We start from the raw sequence: 12,076 nt of genomic DNA, 5'->3' as shown, positions 1-12,076 counted from the left end.
GTCAGAAGATGCGGCTGACACAGAAAACCATTACCACTGTGCTGGTGTCATTGAGGTGCTGCTGAATAACTATATGGGGATGTTCCCATTGTGGAGTGGTTTGCTGCTTGGGGATCTGTCACAGCATGGAAAAAGCTGTGAAAGAAGAGACAAAACAGACAAAACTGGGGATACCAACTGCCATGTAGAGCTCTGGTTTGGCTTGGTGAAAAACTACATCCTGCAGAGGAAGAAGCGCCTGCAACCAGTGGAGTTTGTTTCTAAAATGTTTGGCTCCATAGAAGGGACTGAACACATTGAGCAACATATTCTGCCAATGCAGATTCTGAATATAAACGTTCCAACATTCAGTTCAAGCAGACCAGATGATGACCACGAAGAACAGTGGAATAACAGAGACAGTGCTGCTGGTCAGTACAAGATGAAGTCCACCAAAAACACTACCAAAACCCAAAAGTCCACATGCCAAAAAAGTTAACACAAGACAAGTGGATCAGGAGCAACAGGATAAAGATGCACAGATAAGTGTCATTTTGTCTGTGAGGCACTCTGTGTGTAAACAGTTCTTCAGAATTTGAATAGAAACAGATTGTGATGACAGTGAGAGGTGGTTCCATGCCCAGTGTGTGCAAATGGACATGACAGCATTGGAAAAGGCCAAAAAAGGAAACTGGAAATATCCCGTTTGTAAATAAAGTGACTTTAAAATGGAGTGTGTCTTGTTTGTCTAGAGTAGTAAAACAATCATGCATTGGTTTGGAGTGGCTAGGTCACATGATATGGAAGCTACTGGAAGAAAAAAAAAAATAATGCTGATTTTTCCATAAAAATATTAATATGAAATAAGAGAGGCATTAAAATACACCATGATGGGGTGTGTCTTATTTGTCCAGTGTCTGACTAATATCTTTTATGGATTTTGGAAGCTATTCTAAAACTGACCCGGAGTAAATTTCCGACTTCACCGCTCAATGCATGACAGCTGGCTTAATATACATGCACTATTCCTCAGCAAGGTAGTTATCAAAGCTAATTACTCATCATATCGCACAAATTAAAAGACAAGGAAGCGTGATAACAATCAACAAGCAACTACCAGATTCATGCGTTGGCTACCAACGGTCAAAAATAACACACAGCAAAACCCTGTGACCCATTCGCTGATCATTTACAATAAGGAACGCAACAGAGTGAGAGGGGGGGCTGTGTTTGACTCACCGAAGTTACCGCCGACACCACCGCCGTCCTCCGTTGTGACAAAGCGTTAGATAACCGCGTCACCTATCTTCAAACTGTGCCTACTGCTTGTCCAATGCGTTTTCAGTTTCCAGGTGTTAGCCAGGCGCAGGTCCAGTCGGGGAGTAATAGTATATTCCTCTTTTTTGGCGGTTAGATTGTAACTGACGCTAGCTAACGTTAGCTAGCTAAACAACTTAGCCTCGAAAAAAAAAAAAAAACGTTATCTGATGTCATTAGCTCTGCTGGAAAACTTGTTTACTCCCCAGTTTGTTTCAGTTGAACAACCTCGCTAATTTTCCAGGGTTTAATTTATTAATAGTAATTTAGTTTAATAATTTTATAGTAAAAGAGGCCACAGTCGTTTCCCTTCCCAAATTTTTCACAGTCTTGACCGCTTACTTTGCCGGTGTAATGAAGTTACCAAGCAACGTCGACTTGACCTGTGTTCGCATCAGCGCAATACCACCTGTCACCACACGAGCTGATTGAGAGTTACCATATTTGGACTCTAGGGGGAGCTGTGTCCCCGACAGAAGACATCATTGTTTATATGTTAAAATCTTTGACCAGAAACTGAAGCTAGGACCATAAATATAAACATTAATAATCCCTAGTAATACACTGTGCAATGGTGATTCAAGTCTACTATGCACAGTGCACTATTGATGACACAATAGCCACAGCAAAATGATTACAACAAAGAAAAGGGTAGATCATTTTTTAACAGGATGACAATAGTAGCTTGCATATTAGGATACACCTGGTTTCTCTAGACATCTGTGAGATTTTACTGACGACTGATTTACAGTTCGGCTGCTACCTAATTGTGGGTGATGTGAATTTGGGTGTCAGCTGTTGAAATCCACCTATGACTAACATGGAGTTCTCCGTCCAAGCACATCAAAAATGTTAATTATTTTATGTCACGCAGTGGTGGAAGAAGCTCAGATTCTGATTATGTTCTTTATTCGGATCCACATTAGCCTGGCATTACCAGCCAGCAGGTCTCTTACCATTAAAGGGCTGGCATTCAAATACTTCTTTTTCCAGCTTTCACAATGCATTTAAATGAGGCACATTCAATGAACAAACAGCAGAGGGTAGCCTGTATGCCAGTCTTTATAGACAGGCCATGTCTTAATCTTGATGTCACAGAAAATCAAGTAGTCCTCAGATATTCTGCAGCAGCTGTTTTGCCTCTCAGCTTGTGAGATTTGACTATTATCCAGTTGGGGAGGCAAAATGGAACAAGGGAAATCAGTTAGAACAGAGCCACCAGGCTTTGTTTGACAATATCAAATGAGGAATTATTAAGATGTGAGCTCAGGTTTTCACACAGTGGGATATCAGGTAGGGGTGCCTTTAATGACTCAGTGTTTTATTTGTATGCATTAACTTTTTAGACTTGTCTTTATTTTATTTGATGTCTGGTTGAATACATCAGGTCCACAGTTTGAGTGTCCTTATCCAAACTGACAGTCTAAGATAGAGGGTATTATACATTGTCCAGATTAGATTAATTTAGGAGGCTTGAAACTTTTTGCTTGTGTGTCTGCATCAAAATCCTTTTTGATGAGTCTGAATGAAGATGGAAGCAAATTATTTTAATTTGCTAAAAAATACCTGAATGAAGGTGAGAAGGTGTACCCCGCTTGTCGCCCTATGTCAGCTGGGATCGGCTCCAGTCTCTCAGGACCAGTGTTGCCAGACAACTTTTCAATATGTCATAATAACAAAACAAGTCAAGTGTTCACAAGTGTGCTAAAATTCAGATTGGAGACTGTATCATACACTGCAACTATAAAACTATTTTTCATTTCTGCCCCCTTCTTTAAAGACAATGAAAAACAAGTGATCAGTTGTGCTGTGTAACTGGATGTGCTCACATAACTAAGCAATAAAATTTCTGAACACATTTTAAATGCTGTAATTTTGAATGTAGTTAAAAACAGGCCAACTCACGGTAAACCAGAACAAATCACCCAGTCTGACAACACCGGCCTGACCCTGCAAAGGATAAGCAGTTATAGCTGGATGGATGTGTTGCTCTCATTGCCAGTCCTTCAAAGATTAAGTGCAATATTTGCACATGAAATAATGTGAGGAAAACTTTAAACAATTATTCAACCTATGCTCTAGTTTCTACTGTAATTTACTCTGTGTTGCCTCTTTGATATTGTATAAAGATGGTATCGGCATAATTGTTTACCATTTATGTTATACCACTTGTAACAAAACACATCAATCTTCAACTTTCTTCTTTGATTCAGGTAAACTGCCTGGAAAACCACTGATTTGATTAAGATAAATGTCAAAAATAAAGTCTTTTATGTATGAGCTGCATTTAAACACATCTAAATTAAGCTGACAAGATCTGACTCACTATCAGCAGCTCATATCCATCAAAGAATATTCTCTGTCTTTTGACTGGAAATGGTTTTCTATTGTTTATTCAAGTCTATGATCAAAAGGGAAAAGAAAAAATGGCGGAGCAGGGAGCAGACAACATTGTAAGTTTCATTCACTTTTTAATCATTGAAACTTTTTATACTAACTGTAACCACAGCTTATATTTGTATCATTTCTGTACATAATGCAGGGATATGTTGGGATAACGCTACACTTTTTTCCCTGGTTTGTACGGGTGGAGTCAGAGAAGCTGAGTGCACTGCAGCCAGCACCCCTGTACTGCAGGGGGTTTAGTGAGGAGGGTAAATGAAGAGAGGGTAGTGGGACCTCTTGTGACCTTATTATAATTCATTCTCTGTGCAGTAGTTTCTCCTCAGTCTGCTGTGCTCTCCTGGCAGTCCCAGCTTAACAACATATAATTTTATAGATTAACTAAATTTATTGGTTCACGGTCTTATGACTATCTTCTTTAAGGCCCTCTGGAGTGAAAAGTGTCAGGTTCCAAAAAGCTGTTAACTTTGAAAATTACACTTGTACTAATACAGTATATATGCTTATTTCACACCCCTTTAAAAAGACAAAACACAACCTGAATTGACCTTTTTTTAATGAATAAGTCATTTCATTCAAATGAATGGAAGAAGTAGACACAGTTATTAAATAGAGGCAATTGCAAAGCAATCATCCAATATATATATTTGGGGAGAGCGTATAAGCTGAGGGTAAGGCAGCAACCCAACACTGAGCACAACACTAAAGGTTAACACCCATTTTATCACTGTTCTCTACAGCACAGTGCATGGTACCACACACTCACAGTCATCTGGTGTGATCATCAAAAGTAGTGTGTTGACAAGTCGTTAGGTCAGACTTGTGGACAAAGGCTCAGGTTTGACTGCTGTCACCGTTCCCCAAACACCAAGTATAAAAAGAGCAACACCTGACCTCAGTGGAAGACGCATTCAGGCTTTCATTTCATATCATCACATAATGCTGAACATTTACTGTGAGGGTGATTAGGCTGTGTTTTAAACCCTATGCCACTCAAGATAATGAAGCTGGTAAGAACATGTCATTTCATGAGATTCAACTAGGTGTCTGTCACCTAAAAGATGCACACATTATCACATGGTCATTAAAAAAATGGCTGCCAACGGTACAGTGTTAATATACCGTACACAGAAAATATGATCTGACTGCGTGGCAATAAATCTGATTCATCAGATAACATGGGATGTTCACTTTGTTTTCAGGAAGTGGAAACTGGTGATTTTAAGTATGTAATGAATATCTGAAAGCTTTGAATGGAGATTGTTGGAGAACTCCACCAGCCATACATGATCTCTCTTGCTGACAGCCAATAAAAATCAGCGGGGGCCCGAACGAGGGTCAGTCTAGTCTCATTGGTCATTGGTCAAAGGTGTGCACCAGGTCTCCACAGGTCGGCTCTTCAGTAATCAAACGCTTGGCTGAAGCTGCGTTTGTGGCCTCCTCTGTTGTTGCCAGAGCCACCGCCGCTCCGGAAGCTGTTACCACGGCCACCGCTTCCGCCAAAATTACGCCTCCCACCTCTGAACCCTCCTCTTCTGTCACCGCGGTTACCACCGCCAAAGCCTCGGTCGCCACGGTTACTGAACTGCTTCTCCTCCAGCTCCGGGAGCTCTGTGGCTACAGTCAGCTGCCAACGGCGGCCATCCTTCCAGTTCTCCTGTTTAGGGGTCATGAGAGGTGAAAAAGGACATTAGCAGGACAAGCAGAGTCTGTCAACTACTACAAGAGATGCTGTCAAAATATTTACTTTTCATTCTCACTCTTTTCATCTTGAGGAGAATATAAACAGTGTTGAACAGATGGGGAGTTTACACTGTTGTTCTCACCTGAATCTCCTTGACTTTGTCAACTGGGACATCAAAACAAACTCCCTGTGACAGACACAAAAAGGGTGAGATGGTGAGTGTTTCTGTGGCGAGAGGAGTCACTCCGTGTACCTGCTGTGCTAACAGGCATGGTCACACCTGCAGAAACGTTTCACACGTTTACTTCTTGCTAATAGAGGTTTTGCTGTTTCCTTGCTGTTAATTTCTACATCTTTACTGATTCGTCTTCATTGTTAGTTTTATTATATCATACATTATTTTATCGATTTAAATGTTTTTTATTTAAACACACTTTAAGTGTTAACGTTCAGCGCACAGAGCTGGATTTGAAGCACTGGTTCTTATCTCATTTTTATTAACCACCAGGTTTCCCCATTTACTTTTTCATTTGCCAAGTGTATTACTTTCATGTATGACTGTGGGGACACCGTGGGGGGCATTTTTGACAAGTCAGTACTGAGTGCGATCAAACCAGAGCACTCATTGGCTATGATCTGGACCCAATTTTTTGCAGCCAACATCCATGCTCAATTTTATTCGCGCATACACCAAATCAAACATGCTGCTAACAGAATAGAGATCACAACCTTCAGCTAATGAAAATAGAATCTGACAAGCTGAAGCTCAAAACATCCCACAGTGGCTCTAATATTAAAATACAATGTGATGTAAAATAGAAAAACATGTGTCCTCAAAGCATACAGTATTTAACATGCACGTTTGTTTGTGTACATACTGTTCTGCCTTTGAGGAAGGTCATCCTGTGAATGTGGTTCTCGATCTGTTCTCCAAGCTGTTCTTTGATGGTTCTCCAGGCGTAACCCAGATTGTGCATCTCCTGAGAACACACCAACTGCACAGTGGTGTAACCCTGCAGAAACACACAGAAACAAGTTAGGTTGAGAATGTAACGGTCAGGTGGGCATGTGTGTGTCCAAGGCCTGTTACAGTTTGAATCATGCTGCAGTTGTTGTGTAACCTTGGTAGGCTGAAGGGTAGAGCTGCTAGTGTTTCACTAACAGTTTTGTTATTCAGTAGTATATTCAGATCTTTTGTTCTGTGTGAATATATCTGCGTGTATAAGTGTGTTATGTGTCGGTTGTTTGTGACAACAAAAAAAACAAACTCACAGCATCAGAGTTGAGCAGTGACCTCTGCTCGAGACTTGTGGCTCCAGAAATATGAGCCAGGGCAGCAGCTAGTGCATCAACTGCTCCTCTTTCCTCAATCAGCTTCTCAGCTGACGCTCTGAAGTACCCGATAGCTGTGAATGGAACAGAGTCCAGAAACCTGGACACAATAAAGACAAAGTCAGAACAATGTGACTGTTTTCTGTCACCAAATTTGTTTCTTGGCTTCTTGGGGCCACTGTTACGTAATGTCAGTGAACACACCAGGCCAATACGTTCCCAAGTAATGATCATAGTCCTCATCATTAACCAAATGATGAGGCTGCCGGAGGCCAAGGTTTCAAATAGCCATCAATGACAGCAGTTTCATACTTCCAAAACACAATATATACAGTTTGACTTGTCTCTCACTCTACCTGACAGCATCTTTGCTTGATGACTTGATGATATCATTGGCAGTGGGAACCCCAACTCGTCTGAATGTGATGCCCTGAAAGAATCCCACACAAAATGTATTTAGTTTGATTCTCAATATAGAAACATCTGAACTAAGTAGTAAAATGCAATTTTACACACTGTTTCTGACAAGAGGGAACTGTCCATTTCCGTCCCATGTGTAGCACAGAAGTGACTGAAGGCATCGTTTTATATTTTCACACTGCTGCTCGAACAACTTAACATGTCGTTCTCTGCTCCTCTGTGGTTTTCTACTTTGACTGAATTTAAAGGGAGACGTACTGCTTTGTTTTCTACATAGCGCAGCTGGTCCTCTTCTTTCCTCTGGTAGAAACAGATGCAGACTCCGGTCCTGCCTGCTCGGCCTGTACGCCCTGAGCGGTGGATGTATGACTCCACATCCTGACACCAAACACAGAGACAGAAACATTTTCAGAGAAAGGTGACAGGCGCTTATGGGTCGTAATTTATTCTATACGGTTACTAAGAAAGTGTGCAGTTATTATTCATCTTATGAGTTTTTTCCAATTTTCAATGCAACAACTGAGTGGAATCTGCACCTTAACATCAGAACATATTTACGAATGTAAATTATCACGTCTACAAAGCAAAGAAATGGCACATCCAATACATGCAATGATACACTCGTGTTAGAAAATACTTGATTACTGGCAGCACATCATACCTTGGGTGGAGAACACTGGATCACCAGATCAACTTCAGGGATGTCTAGCCCACGAGCTGCAACGTTGGTGGCAACCAGAACCTCAAAAGCTCCGTTCCTGAAGCCCTTCAGTGTCAGCTCTCTCTGTTTCTGAGGAATATCACCATGGAGGGACTGGGCACTCTGAAAACACACAAAAATAAACAAAATGAGAAACGAACGCCAGAGAATTGCCAACACTCCATTTCTAATGATATCGATATGGCGGAACTGACACATCAAAGTGCTAAAAGCTAAGCCAAAGTTCCAGCTAATGAATGAATCTGTCACAACTCCCAAATTATTCTTCTCACATTATGTGATAGACAAAAGTCAGTTGATCATGCTACAAATCGTCAAGTGTGTGTATGCGTCTGTAAGTGTGTGTCTACCTGCTTGATGGACGCGTTCATGGAGAGTTCGTTGGCCTCTTTCTTTGTCTCACAGAACACGATGGTTCTGCCGTGGCTGCCGCTGTAAACCTGGATCACGTCGCCGAGCACGGCTGCACGCTGTGACCAGTGGCACGTGATGGCCAGATGCTACAGAGGAAGAGAGAGAGGGAGAGCAGGAGGGAGGGCGAGAGAGGGAGAGAGAGACATTTTCATTAATCCAGCTGGCAGACTTAAACTTGTACTTCATTACGATTCCACTGGTGTTGACGATGATAAATACACCAATTTTTACTGCAAATGAACTTGCTGGGCTGTCTTGATGGAGATATATGTGAGCATATTTTACAGTCTCGGGGACTTTAACTGTCTGTGCTTACAGGCAACTTTGAGAAACCGAGGCCTAAGAGCTAAAACTGCTGTAATGCTTGTGAGATTGCACCCATCACACACCCTTCACCTCTTTGACCTCTGCTAACACGCACACACTCACGAACACAAACACACACTTACTTCCACAGTTGTTGCAGCTTTCTGTGTTTTCTTGCCAATCAGGTCAATGTGTTTGCACCCTGGCTTCATGTATTTCTTGGCCACCTCGTAGACCCAAGGGGGGCAGGTAGCCGAAAACAGAAGAGTCTGTGGGTTGGAGCCGTTTTCTGGAGAGGAGCAGAAACGTTTTGTTTTACATACATAACCACACTACACCGAACATACAACCCTGACTACCAAGTAAGTAGTTCCAACACTCTACACACTGAAGACAATACACACACACCTTTGTATTCTATGCATGAGGACAAACACACGCAGATTTACTTTACCTTTCCCATACGATGATGCCAAAATCTCTTCAACCTGTTCTGCAAAGCCCATGTCCAACATTTGGTCCACTTCATCCAGAACAACATGTTTCAGTTTAGAGAGGTCCAGTTTATGGTTCTGGATGTGGTCTTTGATGCGACCAGGGGTTCCAACCAAAATATCAATGCCATTACGAATAGCATCGACTAAACAGGAGGAGGAGAGTGAAGAAGAGTTAGTGTTAATATAAATATGGAAAGTTTGCTGTTAAAACAGGGGACAGAAAATAAGCTGTAAAAAGACATTCAAATCTGACAAGAACTTTCTAACAACATTAAGTATAAAGAAGCCATCACTATACATAAATTGACTCTTTTAATGATTTTCCACAAGAATAAGACTTACTCTGTGGGTTGTACGAACTTCCACCATAGAAACAGGTGATAGAGAGTCTCTTGATAATGTCTTTGAAGTCCTTAGCCACCTGGATAGCTAACTCTCTGGTTGGCGTTAACACCAGGACCTACAGACAGATGGAGAAGAGACTCAGTCACACACAAACATACTCAGAGAGCAACTGATATTGGGACTCTATTTTCAGCTAATGGTGGTGTCTGTGTAAGCACCTTGGGAGCCCGGCCTCTGGTGAACTCTATTGACTCCTTCTGGAGCTTCTCCACTAAAGGGATGGCAAAGGAGAAAGTCTTTCCTGTTCCTGTTCGGGCTTGGGCAATTACATCCTCTCCATCATATACAGGATTAAATGCCTTCACTTGAATGTCAAACAGGTAAGAGACTCCCCGAGCTGAGAAAGTGGCAGAGAAAGAGAGGTGACAGAGGGTGAGGAGAGGGTAGAACGTGTGGTGACAGGACAGAAAAAAAAAAAAAAACGGTCCATGGCAATTTGTTATTCAGCGCACACCAAAAACACACATCTGCTCGAGCCACAGAGGTACACGATAAAGTCTGTAAATATGGTGTTTACCTTTTAGTTTGTTGATGGTGACTTGGGAGATCCTGAAGTTGGAGAAGGCCCCTTCCCTCTGCTCCGGTGTCTCCTCCTGAACAAACAAACAGAGTCGGTCTGTGTGACTGTTACCTCACACTGCAGCTGACTGTTCATGTCTCTCTCAGAACAGTACACTATGAGCCTTCCAGTCCTACCGTTTCTTTATCGCTGTCGCTGGCTGACTCTTCACTTGACGGGGACGGTGTCTGGGTGGGCGTCTGCACGGGGGTGTTCGGGGTGGAATGTCCATTGGCTGCTCCCTCTGCTTTGTTTTGCTTCATCTTTTTTTTCTACACCGCAAAATAAAAGTGCAGACAGTGTTATACAGGGAGCAGAGAGAATGGATTTATGTTTCACCATTTGAACAACTCAATGAATAATAAATACAGTTTGAGATAAATTCAAATTCAAACTAACAACACCGCTCTCACCTCTGTGTCTCCGTCCTTGTTCTTCTTCGTTTTTTGCTTTGGTGTTTCAACACCATTACTGTTACCGTTCATGTCTGTGGCCTCAGGTACGTGTTCGTCCACTTGGTCCGCTGCCAGTTTGTCTTTTTTCTTTTTCTTCTTTGGTGCTGGAGGTTCACAGTCAGGTTCCTCCTGTTCCTCCAACTGCTTCTTCTTCTTCAGCTTCTTGCCCTCATTGGTCTTATTCTTTATTGGTTTTTTTTAAAAACAGAAACAATAAAAGCAAAGAGGTTTTATTTAAACCAAACAATGCGCAGAGATTCAAAGTTCAACGTCAGTGAGTCATTTCTAATTCATGCTTTCATTTCATTGTACTACAATTTCACTGACAAACATCTTTTAATTTTGCATGTCTGGTATAATATACTGTGGTGAAAGAACACATTTTATCTGTCACATATTATCTGAAAAATTGCAGCACATTTCTGAATTGAATCCAAATGATTTTGGGTTTATGAGTAAAGCACTGTCAATTCAACATCACATAATGATTTAGTGATTATTATAATTACGATTGAATGACTCTGGAATTAGTTCATCAGTGAAACACTAACAGAACTGTGTATGCTTCGATGTACATTTTGGTTATTAAGTACAAATATTATTTCGTATGAACTAACAGTTTTCCACATTTCTTTGTAAAAAACAAGCACCTACATTCCTAGAGAGGGTCTTACTTTCTATCAGATCCTAATCATATTTTTTGTGTCCACATGAAGTGTACTGCTCATACCACCTTCTAAAACCCCTTTAGTCATTTTTGGACTGTTGCTCCAATTTAATTTGGCTTTAGAGACTTCTTATACATACTTCTCATATCTATTGACACTCTATAGAGTGTACAGTAAACCAAAATAAATATCAGGTAAGCGGTAACCCTCATTCACGACCTCTGAAATTGGAAGTTTGAATGAAGCGAAATAGTGTATTTTCCTGTTGAGCATGTTGTTTCCTATCCTGAAACAGCTGAGGACCTCAGCTGTATAGCACGTCATCACGTCGCGCCCACAGCGCAGATAACACAGATGTGTGAGCAGCATGCTTCAAACCTCCACACTGTGAACCCGTAAATCCACGTGATGTACACATCGGCTCACTCACACGCGGGCGTGCCACGTGACCTTCCAGCTCGATTAAATGGCTACGTTGACAATGTTGCTAACATTACCTTAGCAGTGGATCACATTCGCTTTTTTAATTCACATCACTGTCGTCACATATCTCTGTGTAAAGGCTATGTGACTACTCGTGTCGCTACATAAACCTAGCTTAGCTTAGCTTGGCTTCCGAGCAGTTAGCTGTCCGGTTAGCACGCTCAGCCACGTGTTGTCAAACACGAAGCAGCCAGGCAGGACGACACATTAGCAACACGGTTTATTTAGTCTGTTTAGAGCGACAAGACCCACTCTGCCCACCTTTAGAGGTTTACCCTCCGCGACAGTGTCCACAGCTTCCTCCATGACTTGATCTTCCTTTTCAAAGATGATTTTTGTCGGCATTTCTCCTCCTAGGTGGAAACCCTCTGCGTAGACACACAGGCTAACCTACGGGCACGCGGACGGAAAGGAACGCGCAACGCTGCGCGAG

The 12,076-nt window shown here is 41.8% G+C and overlaps 1 protein-coding gene across 1 annotated transcript; it reads right to left on the bottom strand.

The window, feature by feature from the left end:
• Window positions 1-4,238: 4,238 nt before the first annotated feature.
• Window positions 4,239-12,056, bottom strand: ddx21 (DEAD (Asp-Glu-Ala-Asp) box helicase 21). The gene is made up of 16 exons (XM_076726445.1): window positions 11,905-12,056; window positions 10,451-10,675; window positions 10,175-10,309; window positions 9,996-10,071; window positions 9,637-9,815; window positions 9,416-9,533; window positions 9,031-9,216; window positions 8,720-8,865; window positions 8,207-8,356; window positions 7,797-7,958; window positions 7,394-7,513; window positions 7,072-7,145; window positions 6,656-6,815; window positions 6,262-6,396; window positions 5,526-5,570; window positions 4,239-5,356 (listed from the first exon to the last, which is right to left on the bottom strand). Exons 1-16 carry the CDS (start codon window positions 11,986-11,988, stop codon window positions 5,099-5,101), a joined length of 2,253 nt encoding a protein of 750 aa, XP_076582560.1. The 5' UTR covers window positions 11,989-12,056; the 3' UTR covers window positions 4,239-5,098.
• Window positions 12,057-12,076: the final 20 nt, after the last annotated feature.

Source organism: Chaetodon auriga, chromosome 1 (genome assembly GCF_051107435.1).
Source record: "Chaetodon auriga isolate fChaAug3 chromosome 1, fChaAug3.hap1, whole genome shotgun sequence".
NCBI classification, from domain to species: domain Eukaryota; kingdom Metazoa; phylum Chordata; class Actinopteri; order Chaetodontiformes; family Chaetodontidae; genus Chaetodon; species Chaetodon auriga.
The sequence above is the reverse complement of the archived record's forward strand: the minus strand, read 5'-3'. Positions and strand labels throughout refer to the sequence as shown.